The 24,045-nt window shown below is 40.7% G+C and overlaps 1 protein-coding gene across 4 annotated transcripts in view; it reads right to left on the bottom strand.

Annotated features, from left to right (window-relative positions):
* Positions 1–24,045, bottom strand: part of Sergef (secretion regulating guanine nucleotide exchange factor) — a 218,975-nt gene that overhangs the window by 144,495 nt on the left and 50,435 nt on the right. For all 4 annotated transcript variants that reach the window (XM_042691605.1, XM_042691608.1, XM_042691607.1 and 1 more), the window contains one exon: positions 19,940–20,106. In XM_042691605.1, the coding sequence (XP_042547539.1) occupies positions 19,940–20,106 (167 nt within the window). The remainder of the gene's footprint in view (positions 1–19,939; positions 20,107–24,045) is intronic.

The following is a 24,045-nucleotide window of genomic DNA, read 5'->3' as shown; positions in this document are numbered from 1 at the left end:
TATTCTAAAACATTAGACAATTACAGCAAAGAACATTTAAGTAACATGGGGAAAATATTAACAATATTATTATAGGTAGAAAACCAGAATATAAGGCAAACATATTACACGAAAGTTTATATTTTTAAATACATACAGAAAAATGATGGAAAAAATAGAATGTTAGAAGTAGTTTTCTCTAAGATGTGAAATTGATGATTTTAGTGTTCTATAATTCTATATTCTATAATTCTAGAATGAGCAGGTATTATTTTTATAACTAGAAATTTAGAAATACTTTTTAAGAGATCTCTATCCTACTTACCTCACAAAGTAGTGATAAAAACTGGTAAAGACTTGAGATAAATTAGTATCTTAAATAGAATCCCCGAAGATAGTTCAAGCCAACACTAGGATCATGTGTCCTCTGTTAAGGTTAGGCTTTAGGATCCTAGGAGTGTAGAGCCCTTTGTGAAATCTCTCTACCCACAGGATGTGACCCACATTGTTGGCTAAGGCAGGTTTGAGTTGGGCCCACACTTCCTGCCTAGTTCTCTGATGCTCTATTACATACACCATTAAGGGTAAAGCAAGCAGTCTGTGAACAGGAAGTAGAGATCTCCTGGGGAACAACATCCAAAGTAACAAAGGCTGTTCTGCCCAAAAGGCATAGAGCTTGAACTTCTGCTGCTGGCTCTAGTTTCTGTACTCAAAATAACTCCTTTGAGGACCTACCCTGGTCCTAAGATTTTCCCTATAGCTTTAGTCCCCTGTGTACTATGAGAGAGGAAAAGTAGGTCTAACATGACCTTCAACAACAGGTGTAGCTCAGCAGTAGAATGCCTTCCTACTGTGAGGCTCTGGGGCTGGAAGAAGTTGGCTCAGTGGTAAAGTGCTTGCCTCGCATGCATGAGGCCCTGGGTTCGATTCCTCAGCACCACATAGTAGAAAAAAAAAAAAGAAGTGATGCTGTGGCTCAAGTGGTAGGGCACTAGCCTTAAGCTGAAGAGCTGAGGTATAGCGCCTAGGCCCAGAGTTCAGCCCCCACGACCGACAAAAAAAAAAAATAAATAAATAATAAATGTGAGGCCCTGAGTTCAAATTCAAGTATTGCCCAAAACAGAGTAAAACACAGTACTCAAACATCTTTTATTTTACTTCTCTCACCATTAGTTGGATCCATTTTTTCAAAAGACAATATAACCTTTAAAAAATTCCTCTATTTACATTTCTGTTGTTTCTATAATTTGGTTTTGCTCATATAATTTAAGAAAATAAAAAAGATAATATGGATGGACAAAATATAGTATAAGGATCTTAATTGTCCCTATCAGTTACTTACACTTGACACAGGGAAAATAAGACCCCAAAAATGGAAATTGACTTTAACAAAGCCAAACAGCCACTTACTGGGAAACTGAACTCAAATATTCAAACTTCCAGTTCAATATGTTATGTTGCAGAATCCCAGATCTGGCACTTACTATCAGGAAGGGCTCCCGGTTCTTTCATCTTATATGGGTATCTTTGCCCAGGATACTTTAGTCATATTTTTAGTCATCTAATCCTAAGAATATTGGGTAATAAAGGAAATGACAAGTACAACTAATGGTAAGTAGATGCATGAGCAAAGTTGTGATTGTCCATAGTGCTCACCAGAGAAGGCAGCAGGGATAATTCCCAGGAATAGAAGAGACTGAAGTATGTTAGGGAAAGCTAACCAATTTCTGCCTTGGGTTCTTGGTCCTCCTTAGTGTGGCTGTAGACTGGCTTTCATCAGACAGTAAACTGTTGTGGGAGAGAGAATAACAAATGTGACAATGCTGGAGGATTCAAGGCTACGTTCTGGGACAGAAGAATGACTATTACGTGGGGAAGAAGAGCTGGAATCTGGTATGCTGTATTTCTCCTAGCATGACAAATTTCCATACCCTCTGAAGAGGAAAAAAAAAAATATATAGAAGATCAGCAGGGACACAAGGAAGAAAAAGGAAGCGTAGGGGAGAGGAAATAGAAGAGTATATTTTAATAGTAAACAAGCTAGATGACAAACTTGGAGACAGGTGTTTTTTTTTCTTTCTAATTTAAAAAGGAAAGTGGACTTCATTGTTCTGAATTCTATCCACCCACTTCTCTCTCTCCACCTCCCTCCCTAGCCTGTCGGTAATCCAAGATAATGAAGTACCAAGGTAAATCAGGCAAGAGAACTGAGCCTGGACAGAAGAACCACCTCTCCTCAGCCCCACCCCTTGTGCTAGAACACTCTGAACTGCCTACCGAGCCTTGTCAGCTGGGAGGGCTGCTAACAACGGTGAATTAATTTGGGCGTTTCCTCTCAGAGAAGCCGAGGTGCCACCTCACTGCATGAATACAGTGTGCAGCCTGCCTTCCTCTGGATCATCCAGGTGTGCACAAGCATCACAGACCATGTGACTCCCGATGGACTGGGGCAGCCTTGCGGGGACAGGGAGAATCTGTGCACCAGCAGGGAACAAAGACATGAAGGATATTCCAAAAGTGCAAGCACAGTAAAAAGAGGCCAGCCTCTGGGCGAAATCCATAGCTCAGTGGAGCCCTTGTCCATCTGGCAGCAGATGGCTGTTCTATTCTAGACCTGGCCATTCCCCTGGAGAAAACCCCTTTGGAGGTGGTGTTGTCACTCCCATTCTCAATTTGTACCTCATGCTCATACATCACCAGGATGTGCAACCAGGATGGGAGATTCTCAGCAATATTTGGCAAAAGGGAGCTTTTGTTTTTCTTTTACTTTAGGTTGAATTATTCATTTTACTTTTGAGATAAAATTGTTTACTATAGAAGAGCTCCAAAAAATCTTTCTTAATAAAACAGTCAATGCATTTTCCTTCCCGCTTCCAGTCTACCAAAGCAAGGGGTTTAGCAACCCAAACAAGTCCATTCCAATAGGAAGTAGGAAAAGCATTTTTCAAACCATAAAAAGGTGACAAAGGAAACTCCAAGCCAACCTGTACCATCAGCATTTCCTTCCTCATGGCCAAGATACCAATATCCCAGGATGCTAACAAGGCCACCTGTGATAGCAGTAAGGCCAATGAACATTCCAAGTCAAGATATCTGGGTGGCAGCCCAGTTCTACTACTGCTCAGTTGTGCAGACTTGAGTCAGGTGCTTAGCATCGTTGAGTTCGAGTCTCCATGTATAAAACGGACACATTAATGTGCTTGTACTTAATACTATTAGCAGGAATCTTAATACTATTAGCAGGACCATTTACATATTGAATGCCAGGTAACAACTTCTTTGAACAACATCACTTTCCCTCTCTCTGCCAATCATATACATTCATCTCTTTGAAAGACAGTGATCAGTCTTGGGATTCCATCTCACTCTAGTCAGAATGGCAGGTGTGCACCACATCCCCCCTGCCCCCCCCCCTTTTTTTTCTGAGAGAGCCTTGCTAACTTTTTACCTGGGGTGGCCTTGAACTGAAATCCTCCTCTCATCTCAACTTCCCAAGTAACTGGGATTACAGTCATGAGCTACCATACCCAGCCTGCCTTTCTGTTTCTATTTTTTATAATAGTCATTCTAATAAGTGTTACATGGTATTCCATTGTAGTTTTATTTCTCTAATGATTAGTGATATTAAGCATATGTTTCTTTGGCTATTGGCCATTTGCATAACATCTTTAGAGACATTTCTATTTGAGTCATTTGCCCACCTTTTAAATTCTGTGGTTGTTCTTGTTGTTGATATAACATAGTGGTGGGGCGGGGGGGGGGGGGGATGTCAAAATTGAAAAGTTATCACTGGCATGTAACTCCCAATGAAGCTTCAGGTTCCACTTAGGTTCTACAAGGTATCTTATCCAAGGGTTCTGAAGATTTAACTAACAGGGGACCAAAACTACTTGGGGGGAAAATTCTTTCATTCTTTACAATGAAAGGCTTCAGTATGGATGTACTGGACAGTTCATTTAGTTATCATGTCTCTTTAGAATTCTTCAGTTCCAAACAGCTCTCAGCTTTTCCTTAACTTTCAAGATCTTGATACCTGTGAACAACATGCCTGCTTTGAATCATAGTTCTGCTTTAAATCAGTTCTTTCAGGTGACTTTTTTTTTTTCCACCATTATCAGAAATGGAGACAGGTTTCAGTCCCTTCTGTTCATAGATCCTCCATGAAAATCCCAACTCTTTGCTTGACTAGCATGATAGTTCTAACATCTAGAAAATGAGAACTGTTCCATTAGGTGGTCTTGTAACATTTCATAAAACATTTCATAAAATTTTATTATTGTAACTAAGATGTCTACATAGGATTTAAAGATCAAATAAGGCGGAAAGGTATACAACTAGTCCCCTGCCTAACTTTAAAAGAATTACATAGTAAGAAGTATCTCTCTATTCAACACTTGGCACATCAGTGACAGAAAAACTACAGGAAACTTTGGCTGAAAATCAAAAGATGTAAGTTTCCAGTCCTAGTTCTACTGCTCCAAAAATGGAGTAGCGATAAGTCACTTACTCATGCAATAAGTATCTTCTCAACCCCTACTACTATATTTAACTTCTCTGTGTTTTGATTTCCTTATCTGACAAATACACACTGCTCTACCATATGCCTCAAAAGCAGGGGATGGAGGAGGGAGGGAAGGTAGGAAGATGGAATGTAATAATGTAGCATGCTGAAAGCCAAACATACAATACAAATGCAACTTCATCTGATATCATAAACCACCTTTGCAACACAGAAGACAAAGAAAAGATGGGAATAAGAGAATCAATATTCTATATATTTTGTATCATTATACTATCTATATTTGCACTGTTCATTGTGGTAGCTCCTACTCACATGTGGCCACTGACAATAAAATGAATTAAAATCAGCTAAAATTAGAAATACCTTTCCTTAGTAACATAAATAGATAGCCACATGTGGCTATCAGCTACTATCTTGGATATGTTCTACTTTCATCATCAAAGACAGTTCAACTGGTCAGGACTGATAGTATGTTATACTATGTGTTCTTGTAATGTCTGACATTAATGTGAGTGCTATGGAATTAACACTTAGCAGCTAGCCCATCACCATAAAACAAAACAAAATAAAAATATTCACAACTGAAAAGAAACAAGTCCCTACATAGATATGAGCTCTAGCCAAACAAGAATAGCATTGGCCTTAGAACTTTGGAAAAACTCTGGTACTGCTTTTTATTATACAGATTAGAACACTGAAGCCCAGGGAAGAGAAATCTGTGGCCCCACTTCCCAAAGAGTTAACATTAGAGTTCAAAGGGGAATCCTGTTTAAAAGCATTTGGCTTTACAGTAGGATATGGGTTTCAATAGCATCTGTCACTTACTTAGCCATGTGACCTTGGATAAGTGATGACTCAATCAAGGTTCAGTCTCTTCAGCTGCAAACTGAGAAATACTAATCCCAATTCAGCTGCATGGTCATGAGAATTAAAGAGATGATGGTGTCCAGAATTGCTGAGCAGGGAAACTGACACTCATCCAGACACAGGGACTGCTACCTGCTATCGTTATTAACTAATACACTGCTCTTTCCAGCACACTGCAAACCTGGTTGGGGAGCCTGTGGCCACCAGATGCATCATCACCATGGAGCTGGTAAGTGTGGGAAGGAACCAGGAAATTATGCAGCTTGGTAAAATGTGCCAAGAGAGCAGAATGATAAATGCAGTGTACAACAGTAACAATGGAACTATTCCCACAAGTCCCCATGAAGCAGCAGAAATTTCACCTTGGGTGCAAAGGGAAATATACCACTTGTGTGCCAGTTTGCTTGTACACTTAAATAGGTACCCGAGGAATGAAGCAAAGCAAATTGGAAAAGATGCTTATATTTCTATGACCCTCATGCTGAGACTAGTGAAGAAGTCAGTGTTCTTTTTTGGTTTCTCTTCCTCCAGAACTAATACATTAAAACTCTGTTAGCAACCAGCATGGCTGTTCCATGACAAGTCTTCTTCACAGTAGTTAGAGCTTAAGTCCCCAAGGTTTTCCAAGTGTCTACATGTGACATGGACCCTCACTTCTGCTTGATAGATATAATATTCAAACATTCATGAGACACAGTGCTCACTCTGTAGCACCCATATAGTTTCCCCTGGAAAACTACCACATAGAAGAAAAGCAGATGATGAAATGTAATCAAATACTAATCAGAGATGCAAACTCATAAGTGTGCAGAGATTTCCAATAATTAATCTGAATCCCACCCACTGGCTTAGATTTTAGATGCAACCATATAAAAATATGATAACTGTTGTCAAGTAGCTTACATTTGAACTGGCAACTAAAATCCAGAAAAGATTCAACTAGGCAAGCTCCCATTTGAGACTTATAAAAAAAAATGACACAAATTGGAAATGGGACTGAGAAACTCTAAAAGTCATTCTGTTACTGCTATGAATGGAAGTAAGACAAAGCTCAAGAAAAAAATGAGGAATTAAAATACCATTTAATTCTCCAAAGGGACTTTTTACTGTTCTGACTTTCTAGCAGTAGTTTCTTTTTCTTTTTTTTTCTTTTTTCTTTTTCTTTTTGTCAGTCATGGATCTTGAACTCTAGGCCTAGGCGCTGTCCCTCAGCTCTCCAGCTCAAGGCTAACGCTCTACCACTTGAGCCACAGCGCCACTTCCAGTTTTCAAAGTGGTTTATTGGAGATAAGAGTCTCACAGACTTCCCTGCTTGGGCTGGCTTTAAACCCCAAACCTCAGCTCTCAGCCTCCTGAGTAGCTAGAATTACAGGCATGCGCCACGGGTCCCCCCGCTTAGCAGTAGTTTCTAAGGAAGGAAAACCTATGGGTGATTCTGCTTACCTTCTAGTCTGTGCCAAGAGGGGAAGAATCCAGGCTCTGCCTCTTCTGGCACCATCTAGACTTCTAGATGGGTTGAAAGTGGGGCAAGCAACACATCAGTCACCTCTTACCCTCCAACCTGGGAAACCAATACCCAGTCCCATCTTTATATCCTCTTTCCTGTAGAGGATTTATCCTACCAGTCATAGTCCGCTCCTTCCAGAACTAATATATCACAAACAGCAACCAACACAGCTGACCTATGACAGGCTTCTCCAATCCTTCTTCAGATTAGATAGAGCTTTAGAGCCCAGTACCCTTCCTATTGCAACATTCCATGACCAAGTTCCTTATGGAATGAATGTACCCAGTGAGTATCAGTAGTGACCAATGGATAAAGAACACAAATATCATGGAAATGATTCACATCCAACTCCAGATCTGTGATAACCGTTAATGATTTCCAAGGAACTACAAGAAATTAAGGTTTCCTGAAAGCCCACAGAGGAAATCTAACAAAATGTACACTTGTTAATTGCATCATAGTTTATAAAATGCTCTCACATTCATGATACCATTTGACAATAACCTGGAGAATGAAACTTAGTTTTATGACATCCATCTGATGTCATACACTGATGAAGTGAAACCACTTACCCAAGATCAAGCCACAGTGCAAAGATTCTGTCAAGTCTTTCCTTTGTCCTTTGACCCACATCCTCAAACAGGGTGCATACTCACTATTAGTAAGAAATATTACTTAGGAGGAGCTTCAAGGAAATAAAGCCACAGAGAAGATGCTCAAGACCAACAAACTTGCCTTTTTAAAGTGAGATACTTTCCTCATCCAATCTAGGGAGTGCTGACTACAATGACACATATATTTTGTTCAGCAACCATGAGCAACCTTCCCAGGCCAGCTGGGCTTCCTAAAGTGATACATGAAAGGATTCCATGAAAGCACCAAGTGGTCTCCCTGCACCTGTGTGGCCCTACTCTTCCTCTGCTTTACTATCTCCTTAGACATCTGGCCCCTCTGAAAGTCCAGAAGCATTGGGATTGTTGTAGCAGCTGCTCTTTTTGCAAAGGTAGCTCTAATTGCTTTCATTTCTGCTACCCATAGTCACTCCCCCCCTACCTTGGATGATATAAGACACTTAGAAAGAAAGGCTCTCTTCCAAACAGCAATCTGCAGCTGCAGGAGGTAGCCACCACTGCTCACAGTGCTCCCACAGAGAGAACCACTGCAGCACAGAGGGACTTATGTAACCACATAAAGTGAAGACTCTCCCTTCTAATCACAATTCAGGAGCCCCTTGACCCACTGGCCTAGGGTCCTTCAGGCTCAGAAGACTGCATCTCAAGTGAAGAGCCTCGTATTGCTTCCTTAGAAGTGATAATATTTTCTCTTTAGTTACCTCAAGGGGTGCCTCATAAGGCAGTGACTCAGGACATTGCAGGCAAAGAAACTGGAACTACATGGGAATAATGTTTTGGGAAAAGGAATGAATACAGAGCTGATTCCTACAGCAATCATCCAATAAAAAGTACCCAAAAATCCTGGCAAAGAGAGGCTTGATTCAGGCTAATGCCAACAACAAAGTGGTTCTACTGACTAGAAGGCCTCTAAGTAGGAAGCTCCAAGCAGCAGCAACCGTAGGAATCAAAAAGATAGTGAGATATTGGAGAACTCATTGGTCAGAACAAGTGCCCAAATGGTAACCCAGGATCCAAGACTGAGGATCAAATCCCTAGAAATGAGACTAGAAAAATACAGACTCTGTCCAGATAGGATTTCTGATAGGCCTAGCTTCCTGGATAGATCCAATGGAGCAGGGAGAAAGTATTTAGTAAAAGCAAAAGGAGGCCAAGGTTTATTACAGCTTGAAACCTGGTTGTCATCATTCCAACAAATTCTAGACCAAACTCTCAACAGGAACCAAGGACAACAGAGTTAGAAATAGGTGGAAAGGAGCTGCAGGGACATATCAGGAAGTGAGTAATGACACCAAGCAAAGAAAAACTCAACAGAGAATGAGACATGCTTGTCAGGCTGGGTGGCAGGAATACAAAGATACAAATAAACATGGGTAGTGTTGCTCCAGCAGTGAAGGGCAAAGGGAAGCTGAGTCAGCATGGGGAAAGACTCAGAAGTATCAAACAACATGAAGTGTTCACTGGAACACTGGAATTAATGGGTTATACAATACAAGGAGAGACTCACAGAAGATGAGACTAGATATTTGACGGAGTTTGAATCAAGATCTTCTTATGCTAAACCAGAGATTTTTTACTTCATCCAGAATAGAAAGCATTAAAAAGTAAGGGTATACTTTTGTCCCCATAACTATTATTTGCTGAGCACCTACTGTTCGTTAGACACTAACCAAGGCAGGGGGAGACTGTGATGAACAAGGCCAACAATCCCAGGACTTATACTCTAATAACTTCATTCTTTGTGTACTGGCTGGGAAGTTATGGGTCAAATATTCCTCACACTCTTTGTAAGCAGAGACTAGAATATATTCACCTCAAATCCCAAACATTTCTTCCATGTAAGTATATGTCAAATAAGTGTTTCTTCTAAAAATGTTTCCTGCCTTTTTTAAGTTTTAATTTTTGTCGAGTGAGGGATCAAACCCAGGACCTTGGTGCATGCAGGCAAGCACTTTACCAGTGAAGCACACATCCCTGTTTTCTATATTTTCTAAGGCTCTAAAAAAAAAAAAAGAAAAGAAAGAAAGAAATAAGAGCATAGCATGGTTAAATTTGTATTTTTAGTCATCACTTTGGAAAACAAGAAGGGGCAACTGGGTGAGGCCAAACTAGACACAAGGGATTAGCAATTAAGGAACTGTCACTATAATTATGCAGAAAGTGGGGTTCCAAGCTAGAAGAACAGTAATGGAAATGGAAGCAGTTTGTCTTCTGGCCAACTAATTCATGCATAGGTGCACTCAGTCTTTACAGACCCAGCCTTTCTGTCACTACAGCCTCCTTTAAACCCTCACTGCCTTCTGTTTCCACTCTACACTTCTGTGTGATTTATTTTCACCCTAGGAAAGCCCAGTGTTTAAGGTCAAATGCAACAAAAGACAGATGGTCAGCTCCAGGGTGACCCTGGGCAAGGCCTGGAGCAGTCATACTTCTACAGAGTATGGTGATGACACACAAGGTCACTTGGACTTTAAATTAGTGCTGATGAATTTCCTTTGCTGCTGGAACACAAACCACAAGCATCCTTACAATGGATGCTGATGGCTATTGACAAGAATCCACACGCTGGAAGCTCATGGAGACTGACCGTGGACTACCAAGCATTTAGACCACTAATTCCACTCAAGTCTGATTCTAACGAGAGTTTGCCATGAGATCTAACTCCACGCTGCTCCAATTATCTCAAGTGATTAACACAAAAGAGCATCTCTGATCCACACTTAGCACAAAACCTATATCTGAAGCAGAATGGCTTGAACCCAGTAACACTCCTTTTGTATAACACTTGACAGTTTACAAAAGCTCTGATGTCTTCATTTGCATCTTTCCAAAGGCCTGTGGCCAAGGTAAAGTAGATATTATTATATCCACTTTATATATGAAAAAAAACTAAGGCATATTAGAAAGGCTTTGATCCAAAGTTACGTACAGAACAGAAAGGTTCTGCTCCACATTCAAGACTCTGCCCACTCAGACAGCTCCCTCTAGCCAGCACAATGGTCTGTCATATAAATTAACTTCACTACCTCAGTCCTTACCAGGACTGTCCTTTCCTTGCTACTTTTCCTCATCAAACACTGTCCCACAGCATGGAGGACCATCAGGCCATCACACAACTCCCATTCAGTACAAGCCAGAGCCACAGCCACAGCCCAAGGTCACATCTTGATAGCAAATGTCTGGAGAGGGCACGCTTGACAAAGAAGACCATTAGTGAGAAGAATGAGGGGTCTGAGAGCCAGGTCAGGTCCCTGTTCTGTCATGTACTATGTGACTCTGAGCTAGTGTCAGGTTTCTCTCTGAACAAGTTTTCTCTCCACTAGAATGCAACCGTCTTGCCCACCACTCAGAGCCAATAATGATATCTTTATCCTCCTCCTTTCTAGACTAACATCCACTAGACTATGCTGGATGACCCACTATAGAATGAGTAAGCAGAGCCCTCCTGGACCTCCTCACAACAGCAGACAATTTCACTGTCAATCTAACCAGGAAGATTTAAGCCACGCAACATGAGCCTGCACACTCTTTTCAGCATATTTACTACTGATTATTTATTTTCTACCAAGGCCAGTTCCACTTGTACAAAGATAAATAAGACCAGGCCTGCCCTCAAATAATTCAAAGTTTGATTTAGAGATAGGCATAATATTACTAGCAAATAATGTATTGCAGTATTGGACAGCAACTTTGACTTTTACGTAAAAGTTCTTAGTGCCTTGTACCACACACCAACCACAGGATACAGAAAACATTTATGATGTAAATAATATACCTAGCATACAACATGATGATATGTGAGATGGTTGCATAAGAATATTCTCTTGTATCTTTGCACATTTCCTTTTGCTTTACCTTTTCCTGCTAGAACTGACCCTTTCACAGTGATCTCCATCCTATTTCTTGTCTCCATGATACCCTGGCTCTAAATACCCACATCCCTCATGAAATTCTGCTTATATTCTGTCCTCTCACTTCTTACTCATTTCATTCAGCCTCTGACATACTCTGGCTTCTCCATGCTGACAACACTAACTTGAGCCAGGCCCTATTCCATTCTCTTTTGCTTCCACATCTTCTGCCAGATCACCTGTAGTAAGCCATCACCCATCTAAATGCTACGTTCCTGCTTGGGCGCTTGATTTCCCAAAGGGTCACCAGAGTCTCCCCATCACCAAATCCAGTGGTCTCTTCTCTACCCCCAATCTCTCCAACCTCGCTGTTGAAATTTCCTTAGTTTCTAGGACATTGCTATGGCACTTTCTCCCTCCCTTGTCAATACTAGTCTCTGCCTGGCTGCTGCTCTTCCTCTGCTTTCCTCTGAAATACAAGTTCTTGCCAAGATTCCCCCGTTACTTTACATCAGGTCCCTTGAGAACTAATTTAATGGTAAGACTTCCAATTCAGGAAGCCTTTCCAGTCACCATCCCCACCCCATCTTTGCAGAGTCCAACAAAACCACAGGGACTGAAAATGCAAGAAAGAGAAGGTTCCCCAAGGACATGAGATGGAATAAACATATTTTCACCCTTGGATTCCCTATATCCTTTGTCACATTCTGCTTGTCCTGAAATTTCCTTACTACCTCACAAGTTCCTAAGACAGGACTAAGACTCTTTCTCGCTTCCCCCATCCCACAAGCAATGCTGAGAGAGACCAGCACACCTAAGTAGCTGTTAGAAGAAAAACAAAGTAAATATGCATTAAAGTTCTGAGTGAATTGTGAAGTAATGAGGACTATGATCCTCATCATTAGTACCTTCTGTAAGAATTGCCAGGCTTTTGTGAGCAAAATAGTAGACCAGAGTCTGTCTATGCTGGCTCTGCAAAGCATCTGATGACCCAATACCTGAAAACACAGGAACATTTTCTGAACTGGCATGTGTTTAAGAAACATAGACTAGAGGGAAGACTATTTGTTTCATTCATTCACTTTTTTCCCCTCTGTTTGATCAGTAAACTTCCACTAAGCAACTAGAAGGTGCCAGAGGATATTCTAGATACTGAAAACACAGCTTTCAACAAGACAGACAAGGTCCTTGCTTTCCTGGATCTTACATTTCAGTGAGAAAAGCAAGATGATAAATAAGAAAATCAAAGGCAGTAGTTAAGTGCTTTCTGTATCACATCTTTTATTGTCTCTCTCCAACAACTGTTCCATCTAGTAGTTTTTCCTCTCCTCTGAGTGTTGCCATGGACAGATACATTCCACCACTAGGATCATTTCTTCCCCTGCTATGCCAGTAGCTGCAAAAGAGATGAACACTATTTGTGTGAGCACTGCTACATTTAAAAGAGTGCTATCCCATTTGGGGATAGCACAAACCCTTGTTACAGGAAAGGTTTGGTCTGCTGAAGCCCCATGGTTTAAGACCTCAGGCTCCTCTAGGAACAGCACTGATGCCTTGGGATACGTACCAGATTGCCACTTGGGAATGCTTTTTCAGGTTGTGTTCAATTCTGTCAGGGCCCTCCGGACTCAGCTGATTGCTGGTGGTAGATTTCTGTGTTATTTAGGGCACCAAAGTCCCACAGTCTTGACACAAACTTAAAATTAGAAATGCATTAAATATAGGAAAGGAGGAAGGTCATTTAGGAAAGGCAGCTTTCTGAGGGAGCTGCAGGACAAAGACGCCCTGGAAACTTCCAGGTTCATTAATGGGTTTTACACAGCATTCAAGTGGTATTTCTCCTTCAGAAATAACACTGTGGAAAGCGTAGGGGACTGGCTCAAACCTCAGCTAACACAGCTGAGTGAGTGACTCTGCAAACTAAAAATAGCTTCTTTCCCACTCATTCTGACAGATTTCACTTAGACCTTGTGCACAGGTTGATCCTCTAACAGTTTTAGTCCTATAGCAAAACGAGAGCTGCTGCCACTTGGGCTTGACAATTACCCAATCACTGCTTCAACTCTTGTTTATCTCCACAGTTCCTGCTCGTGCTCCAATGGTTGGGTGTGTGCACATGTGCACACATATACTGGGACTTGGTGCTCCACAACTAAACGTGGGCAGAATTTAAACCAGGAACATGACTCAGGACTACAGCTGCCAACTGAACCCAGAGTAGGCCCTCAGACACACAGGCAATCAAGCTGCTTGCCTTGGAATATCTCCTAATTCCTAGCTTGTCTCTCTAGGCCTCAGTTTCCTCAATTACAAAGTGGGCATAAACATTTGTCTTCTGACCTATTTCCCAGCATCACACTGTGATCAAATAAGAAAAAGTAAGTGAACATTGTTTTCCAGGTAATGTGATAGGCTAGATTGACAGCTAGAGAGTAAAACTAGGCTCAACCATTAAAATGTGGAGGCATCCAATTGCATCAGAAGTTAAAAGCAGATCTAGGTGCTAGCAACATGGAATGTCTTTCTGCCTTTGCTACAATCTTTGTGTGTGTGTGTATGTGTGTGTGTGTGTGTGTGTGTGAGAGAGAGAGAGAGAGAGAGAGAAAGAGAAAGAGAGAAAGAGAGAGAGTGTCGCAGGGTTTGAACTCTGGGTCTGGGAGCTGTCCCTCAGCTCTTCAGCTCAAGGTGAGCGCTCTACCACTTGAGCCCCAGCACCACTTCTGGTCTTCTGGTGGCTTACTGGAGATAAGATGTTCACAGACTTTCCTGCCCGGGCTGGCTTTGAACCACGATCCTCAGATCTCAGCCTCCTGAGTAGCTAGGATTACAGGCATGAGCCATCAGCGCCCAGCAATCTTATTCATTTTAAAGAACCCAGTTCAAATTTCTTTTTGATATTATCTTCAAAAAAAAAAGATATATATCTTTTTGATATCTATCTTCACTATTCCCTTGGCCTTTTGCACCTACCTCTAATACCTCTAATATCTACCTCTAATACTCTGCACAGAAACATCTTTACTCATGTACCTATAAGTTCTTTAAGGGCAAAGATCATGAATTTTTTTCAAATGTGCCAATCCTTGGGCTTGAACTCAGGGTCTGGATGGAATTGACTATGAAAAAGGAAAGACCTCAGAGTTAATAGTCAGATAAATGTCAGAGAGACCCAGGAATGCAGAAAACATGGGACACTGAACACACAAAGAGCCAATGGAGAGGAATATAGGCAAAGATTCCAAAAAGGCAGTATCACCCAGGTCTGCCTCAGGCAATAAGAGCACAACCACAGAATAAGGGCCAACATCTTCTCAAATTGCATGTTCTGGAAACACTAGGGTTTGAACAGACAGCATGACACCCTTCTGAAGGAACCTTCATGAAGGAGCAAGGGCATCATGCTAGGTCCCATAACCTAACCTGGAATAGGAGGGCTTGGGGACAAGAAACAAAGGCAGAGAACACAGCCAGGACATAGGGTCAGAGTCAGTTCAAAGTGGTACTGAAGCTTAGAACTTCTAGATTAACTCACGTTCCCCTTTCATCAAGGTTGTTAGCAGCTAGGGATTAGTGACATTGGCTATGAAACTGAGGAACTCTAGAGACAAGAGTCAGTACACATTTAAGTATTAATCATTCCCATTAAACAAAAATTAGAGAAGAAAATCTTAGATATATGGAAGAATTAAGAATTACCTAGTCTAATCTATATGTGGGGAAACCAAGAGTGTAGGAGGAAAAGAGGCTTGCCCAAATTCATACAACCATGCACATGCCCATGCGTGTGAGTACACACACACACACACACACACACACACACACACACATGCATGCATGCTCACACACACATAAACATATACATACTCACACAAATGGTGCTAGACCCTCCATGTATTCTAACTAATCTTTTTCTTGTTCCCTCAAAAACTACTTACTTCCCTCAAGCTGCTTTTCTAATGGTACCCAATGTGCCCAACTTGAACTGCTTCAGATTTTTTTTTTTTTTGGTCAGTTGTGGGGCTTGAACTCTGGAAATGGGCACTGTCACTCAGCTCTTCAGCTCAAAGCTAGCACTCTACCACTTAAGCCACAGCACTACTTCCAGTTTCCTGAGTGGTTTATTGGAGATAAGCGTTTCACAGATGGGGCTGGGAAGGTGGCTCAGTAGTAGAGCGCTTGCCTTGCATGCATGAGGCCCTGGGTTCAATTCCTAAGCACCACATACGCAAAAAGAAAAAACCCAGAAGTGGCGCTGTGGCTCAAGTGGTAGAGTGTAGAGTGCTAGCCTTGAGCTGAAGAGCTGAGGGACAGCACCCAGGCCCAGAGTTCAGGCCCCATGACCGGACCCTAAATAAATAAATAAATAAATAAAGAGTTTCACAGACTTTCCTGCCTAGGTTGGCTTTGAACCATGATCCTCAGATCTCAGCCTCCTGAGCAGCTAGGATTACAGGTGTGAGTCACCATGTCCAGGCTGCTTCAGAATTTTAGGGAAGCCCCAGTTGTAACCAATAAGTGACTAAATACATCTGCAGGCTTCCAACTTTGGGTGGAAATCAAAGCACATGTTCATTGGAAATGTGCAGCCTGTGGCCCACGTGTGGTTTAGAATGCGAAAAGCTGCTGTGATAGATGTTCACTGTCAATGAGCAAACAAACCTCTTCCCACACCCTGTGCTGACATGTACAAGTGGGGTATCCCTGGATTTTTTCCAAGATGGTGAAGAAGGGCAGTATTTAAGGCAAAGCAGATACTGTGTAAAACACAAGCTGATAGTGTATAAAACACAATTTTCACACTGTGTATGCAGTAGTGAAAGAAAGACCTGCTAGGTCCAAAAATCTCACATAAAATCTTGCTCAAAAACGAACTTTACAATTTAGGTGTGTGTGTGGGGGGGGGGGGGGGGTAGGGAGGTAGTGTAGTTGTGGAGATGGGAGGGAAGGGATGGTAGGGGAAAAACAAAGGAGGAGGCAACAATGCTTGATAAGAAATGTACTCATTACCTTGCTCATGTAATTGTAACCCCTCTGTACAGTATTTTCACAATAAAAAACTTATTTTTAAAAAATCTTGCTCAGGCTAGAAATGAAATGTGGCTCAGAAAAGAAAGAGAGAGAGAGAGAGAGAGAGGGAGGGAGGGAGGGAGGGAGGGAAGGAAGGAAGGAAGGAAGGAAGGAAGGAAGGAAGGAAGGAAGGAAGGAAGGAAGGAAGGAAGGAAGGAGAGAGAGAGAAAGGAAGAAAGAAAGAAAGAAAGAAAGAAAGAAAGAAAGAAAGAAAGAAAGAAAGAAAGAAAGAAAGAAAGAAAGAAAGAAAAGGGGTTGGGAAGGTGGCTCAGTGGTAGTGTTTGCCTTGCATGCATGAGGCCCTGGGTTCGATTCCTCAGCACCACATAAGCAAACAGAAAAAAGCTGGAAGTGGTGCTGTGGCTCAAGTGGTAGAGCGCTAGCCTTGAGCTGAAGAGCTAAGGGACAGCGCCCAGGCCCAGAGTTCAGGCCCCATGAAAAAAAGAAAGAAAGAAAGAGAGAAAGAGAGAGAGAGAGAAAGAGAGAGAGAGAGAAAGACAGAAAGAAAGAAAGACATAAAACTCAGGAAAATAGAGGCTGACTCGAAGACTTCAAAATCTTTCATCCAAGGAAGAAAGAGTATACATCAAAAGAAATGTGGGAAAACACCCTCAGTTTGGCTTCACTAAAGAGAAAATAAGTGAACATCTTCAAGTAGTTCAAGCTCAAATCACAGGCCTACTGTTTACCTAGTATGTGATCTGGAGGTGGCTGAATTACCTATAGTGAGCTTATCCTCCTTATTCATAGAGCAGTTATTTTTAATGTAGACATAAGTTTATTTTGAGAATAAAATAATATCTGTAAGGCATTTAGTCCACAATAAGCATTAAGTAACTTCAAATATATTTTCTTTCCTTTGTTCACTGGCAAGAAAGGTTATTCCACAGTCCAGCTTCATTTGCCTGTGCTTCCTCTTCCCACTTGGCCTCAATCTGGACCATTCTGGGCAGACATCCTATCTGAGGCCAAGCACAGACAGCTCACTCCTCCCTCTGCTTATCCTTTGGATATTAAAGGAAATTAATGGTAATTAAAGGCAATTGGTCAGATATGTGCCACAGTCAGGAAATTGATCAGCGATGTGCCACACTCAGGTCATTGAAGGTCAGGAATTATCAAATTAGTCCAAGGCTGTTCCAACCTCCTGCACTCTGATACCCAAATCTATGACCAACATGGCATCTAGTTTAGTATGGTTCTTGTCTTTCCCAAACAGGTTTCAGCCTTAGAAGCTTATAACAGCCCACTGCCCTGGCAAACAGATGCTGAATAGGCCAGACTTGAACATCAACAACTGCTGAGAATGCCCAAGGCCAGATTATGAGTGAGTAACAGCTTGGAACCTGAACCTGCAGGAAGAGTACATACACCAGCACCTCACAGACTGAAACAGACAAGGAGCAGAATACCTCAATGAGGCTGCCAATGGAACTGGGCTCAAACCCACTACCCTTATTGCACTGCTAAGAAGCTATGTCACACCCATGTCAGGTTCTTAGTCTGCATGATTGAACTCACGACTGTCACAGTGCTGCCACCACATTGAAGCCACCAGGGATCATTAAATGCTTCAGACTAAAAGAAGAGAATGCACCCAGCAAATGCCTACTATATGCCAAGAAGATTGCATGTTACCCTCATTTATACCCTATCTATTATTACACAAAGTATTCCTTAGAAATTATTATCCTCATCTTGATGAGAGAACTATGCTACTCTTATGTCTACACTACCATACTACCCAAACTCAAGATCTGGGAATAACCAAGGAAAGGGAAAAAATACAGCTAAGAATCTAACAGACTATACACCAGGCTCTCAACACTAAAACTCATTCAGCAGACAATATTAGTTTAAATACAACATTCCATTACATACTAGTAGTAGGACCAAGTTATTGCAAGCAGCAGCTAGAGAAATATAGCAGAAATCATAAAGATGATTGTGCCCCCATAATTTTACTCTTAAGAGTCTATCTTAAGGAGACAGTTCAAAAGGGATTCACCACACAGATCACAATACTAATTTTAAATTTTTTTAAAAGGAAGTGATCTAAATGTCCAACATGCAAAGAATGGTTTGAAAAGTCCTAGAATCTTCTAGTCACTTGATGTGACATTGTTATTCAAAATGATCATTTAAAAATTAAGAGAAAAGAGAAGAAGCATTTGTGATAAAATAAATGAAAACAGAATTCAAAACATCATAAATGCTATCATGGTAACTTTTAGAAGTATATGCATCAGGATATGCAAAAAAGAATGTAGTTATATTAGGGGAAATAGATGATGATTATGCTTAATACCATCTGTAAATTGTTTTTCTGATGCTCAATATTGTTCCAGTAAGACTGAGACAGATCTTGCCCATGTAATTGTAACCCCTCTATATGGTATTTTCTCAATTAAAAAAAAAGTGAGACAGAGAGAGAGAGACAGTGATACATTGATAGAAAGATATCCATATGTATATATACGTATATATGTATGTATATATGTATACATATTTACGTTTACATATATATAGACAGAGAGAGCAAGTGAGAGAGAGAGAGAGAGAGACTCAGCCTAGCACTACGGAAGCACTCAGGAGGACCAGAGGTGAGATGTGAAGCAGAAATAGAGAACAGTCCTACATACCTGGAAGGAGGAGGCTAGGCACACCCCTAGGGAAGGGAAACCCTCCAGGTATAAAGAGGGTTGTAATTAGTCTAATGCTAATTATGGAAGTCTTACTAGCTTATTAATTTTTTTGACAGACTCTGAATGAAGACTAAATTCCTTCATTAAGCCAACTTGAGTTCAGAAGCACATTTCCTGCATGGCCATTCTTCTAAAAAGCCTAGCCTTTTTTTTTTTCTTAAAGACAGCAGTAAAGTAAAATTTAGTAACAAAAACACACACCCTGGAGGAATTAAGACTCCTGATTTAAATGTAGAAATTCTAGTCATTTTAGAGAACCAACAGGACTTAAATAAGCAACTGAACTACAATGTTTTCTACACTGGGAAATACAAACAAAAATGCAGAATATTTTGCTCAGTATTAAAGGCCCCCTCAATCAGGTTCCAATCCATCCTAATTGCTTCATGATTCAGTCAAATTTAACAACTAGTAGTCCCAAATATTCTTACATTCCTACCTTCAGGACTCTGTTGAAGCTGTGATATCTACATAGTTTAAAGTCATATCATTTTTCAAAGCGAATCTTTTTACCCTGAATCCACTTTTCATTCTTCCCAATGGTTCAGGAATAGTGTGCTTTGAACCTCCCTAAAGGAGTTACATAGTCTTCCTTCAGATACAGTCATTTGGGTAACTGAGGAACCAACTTTTCTACCATATTAAACCTGAGCTCCTTGGGGGAGGGGGAAGGAGGGTAAAAGACCCCTTCAGATTCCTACATGGAACCAATTATAATGCCTGGCACACAGTAGGCCCTCAGTAAGCACTTCACTGAAAGACAAAAAAAAAAGAGAGAGACATTTTGTCTGTAAGAAGTCCCTTCTCACCTCAGCTGCTCCAGTTAGGCAATGCAGAGGTGAAGGTGTGTTGTTCTGTGATCGGAAGCAGGAGAGGGATGAATCTTGCTTTTCTGGTTTTTGGCCTCCATTAGATCCCAACTTCCTCCCCAGTTGACCATAATCTGCTCGGCCCCAGGTAAATACCTTGCCACTTTCTGAAAAACAAATATGATTTGAATTGTGATTGCACTGTATAGTTGTGGATAACCAATGAGTTACTGGAAAAAATGAGAACTGTGTCCTTAGTAGTACCAAGTACTCAGAGTCCTAGTTTCCCTTAAAGAAAGCATTTTTATAGACATGGAAAGTGAGGTCAAAGAGGCTAAATGACTTCCCAAAGTTCAAACAAGTACAGAGTGCTGGAACTGGAATCAGAGCATGATTCTAAAGCCTCAACTCTTATAATTATATATTGCTATAGATATGAATACTACTATAGATACACTTCTCTCTGATCAACGTCTGTGCTTTGCCCAGATGCCTATTAGTTCTTATCCAAACCACAGAAGTTCCCCCATGCTATAATTTCCTAGGCTTAACTCAATCAATGGCCAGTCTCTCTCTTTTCCTCTTCCTCATAATACAAGAGGACTTCTCAAAGTATATGCGGAGAGGAGCAATCCTAATAGTCCCAAGGCAAACATCCACACACATGCTGGAATAAAGGGAGTGCAAAGAAGAAAAAAAAGATGCAAAATCATTTGGGGCCAGAGAGTATTCAGTTCTGCAGCACTACATGGGAAGCTGGCCAGGGCTAAAGATGATAGAAGAAAATAAAGTATGACAAATAAGGAAAACCATGGGGCCTATGTTTCTTTGGGCCTGGCTTACTTCACTTAATATAATTTTTTCCAAGTCTTTCCATTTCCTAACAAATAGGGTGGTGTCATTCTTTCTGATGGAGGCATAGAATTCCACTATAATATATATATATATATATATATCACATTTTCTTGATCCATTCATCTACTGAGAGGCATCTGGGTTGGTTCCATATCTTAGTTATGGTGAATAATGCTGCAATAAACATAGTTGTGCTGGTAGCCTTAGTATGGCCTTGTTTGTGATCGTTTGAGTAAATGCCCAAAAGTGGGATTGCTGGGTCATAGGGGAGCTCTATGTGGAGTCTTTTGAAGAACCTCTATACTACTTTCCAAAGTGGTTGACATGTTGAAAATTAACTTTACAACTTCAGTGAGCTGGGGGTGGGGAGGGAGAGAGAGATAGTGGAGGTGGGAGGGAAGGGATGGAAGGGATGGGATGGTAGGGGGAAAACAAAGGAAGCAACAATGCTCAATAGGAAATGTACTCATTACCTTGCTCATGTAACTGTAACCCCTCTGTACAGCCTTTTTACAATAAAAAAAGTACAAAAAAAGAAAAGAAAAGAAAGTATGAAAAGGGAGATAGGGCCTTTCTTCTCCAGAGAAGAGAAAACTCACCAAATTCATTCAGTTGTACCAAGTGCCACATTTGTTATTTCAACAGAAATGCAAAATCTGATGAGGCATAGATTATTAACAGATTCTCTCCAATAAATATGCATAACCATGTGCGCTGTATAAATTCTCTATACATGTTTATTTTAACAAAGAAAAACTTTGCTTAAGAGGCAAAACATCAAGTAATGCATATTAAATTCTAGATAACTCTACTACATACTCTGCATTTAGTATCAAAGCTTCACCCGGCCCCACATTCAACATATGGCTTACAGTGTCAGCTAAAAAACCAACCACAGAGTCATTGGAGGGAATGTCAGAATACTGCAAGCATACAAAGCTCTACAGAGATACATTCTCAGGTGTGACCTGCTTGCAGATTCCAAGCAGCTCAAGAGAATTTGACTTCTGTTTTTCCACAAAGAGAGAACCAAGCCTGCAGGGCCCACAGGAGATCTGGCATGTTATGCAAACTGGAAATGACTCCATTCAGATGTACCATTCATGTGTTCTCGTACGCTGTTCCATCATCTATGGATGCCCTTTCCTAACCTGGTAAGCCTCTCAAGTTAGTTCATGTACCATTAGTTCTAGGAAACCTTTCTGAACTCCAAAACTCTCCCTTGAAAAGGGTTAAACTTACCCTCCCCCTACCTTTATTATTATACTCATCAACTACTACAGTGCCATTTAGAAGATGAGAAGATTAAGGCTCAGAGAAATAACCTACTCAAGGTAGCAAGGCTAAGCTGCTTCTCTTTAAACTTACCCTTGGTACCACTCTGAACTGGTTATTCACACTGTCCCATCTCACTGCAGAATCACTGTATATTTCTCTTCATGCAGCCTGACACTTTTTTTTTTAAGTCATTGGATCCAAAACCCATAAAGCAACTCAAACTGGTAAACTGTGTCTTACCTAAGCTGAGTTTCACAAGAAGCCAAAGAATGAGACTCCTGCTGTTTAAACAACCTCAGCATTCTTGGACCAAGAAGACCACAAAGAGAATTGTGTTATCACTAGTTGCACATTGAATCCTTTCATTCACATCAAGTAAAACATCTCAGAACTCTGTTATTGATTACTGATGTCTGAGACAGGCAAGATTGCCAGAATATGGTGCCACCATTATTACATCTCCAATAGCAATTCAACCATTCCACTTACATAGCACTTTTCACCTTCAAAGCACTTTACAAAGATTAACTAATTAATCTTCATCCTCTCTGGGGAGGCCAGAGATGTTCTAGCAGAAACAAGCCCAGAAACCAGGCCATCTCAATATTCCCCTTTAGTCTCAAGCTCTGATATACTCTCAGAACCCTTCTATTTCTCCTCAAAATACATTCTACAGTAGAAGGTTCATAAAGCATCAACCAGATGTTGCTCCTTTAAAAACAGACATTTATGGACAACCTTTCAGGCACCTAGCGCATTCACAGATACTATATCATTAATCATTATAATAACCCTGACATATAGACTATAAAGTTCATTGTACAGATGAGGTTAAATATCTTGGTCAAGTTCAAACACTTAGTAGGTGGTGAAATTAAGATTTAAACCAGTGTCTTTGATTCTAAATCCAACGAAATCTATAAAGATTGCACAGATGATATATAGACTAATGAAACTGGGCTGAAAAAGAGCCATTCTTACAAGACTTGAATAGGGGTGAGCCAGACTAAAGGGAGGGATATGATCTGTGTGCCATCCCATCTTCCTTACTAGAAGACCTTTTCAGAAGGAAGACAATGCACAACTAAGACCCTAAAAAAGACATTATACATATGGATTATGATGTCACCTGAAGTAAAAGAAAATAGTGAATCTCATACAAAAATGTTCATTAATGCAATGTAGATAAATGTCTACCTTAAACTGAAGCTTGCTGTCAATTCAAGGCATTTCAGATCACAAACTTAACAAATGAATCTTTTCCTTAGGGTAAAGAATTATATATTAAACTATTTAAAAAGATACATTAATGTCATCTTAAAAAGTATAGGTATGTGTCTCCAGATAAATGACAAATGAGAGAAATGACAAAATAGCTCAAAATAAAGTCAGAAAATGAAATATCATTTAAGACACGTCCATGTAAGAATTAACAAAAGAAATATAGCACCAAGAAAGAAATAACATTGTGAAAGGTCTCTTCTACTAACAAACACAAAAACAGCAGGTCCACAGAGAATACAAGAAGGACCAGATGAGTGGTATTGACAAAGCACATTTTAGAGGAAACATTTCAAGCTAGAATTTGTCCTAGCCAAGTGTGAATGCATAGCATTGAAGATGAATTTCTAGATGGGAAAAGAAACTGGGAGAATGAGGGAGGATATCGTTGGAGCAGGAAAGTGATAAGAAATAACATGGAAATTGAGAGGTATAAGGGGCAGTGTGGGAGCATGAATGAGGTCAGAGGAGAAAGTCTGGGAATGAAGGTAGGATGATCAGGCTGAGCCAATCACAGAGAAATGCCAGGCTTAGGGGTCTGGATCTCATCTTCTTTTTTTTTTTGGGTTCAGTCGTGGGCCTGAACTCTGGGCATGGGCGCTGTCCCTCAGCTCTTCAGCTCAAGGCTAGCGCTCTACCACTTGAGCCACAGTGCTACTTCCAGCTTTTTTTCTTTTTGCTTATGTGGTGCT

This window comes from Dipodomys spectabilis, unplaced genomic scaffold (assembly GCF_019054845.1).
Source record: "Dipodomys spectabilis isolate Male_0828 unplaced genomic scaffold, ASM1905484v1 ptg000145l, whole genome shotgun sequence".
Lineage (NCBI taxonomy): Eukaryota > Metazoa > Chordata > Mammalia > Rodentia > Heteromyidae > Dipodomys > Dipodomys spectabilis.
This window is presented reverse-complemented; position numbering and strand designations above follow the sequence as displayed.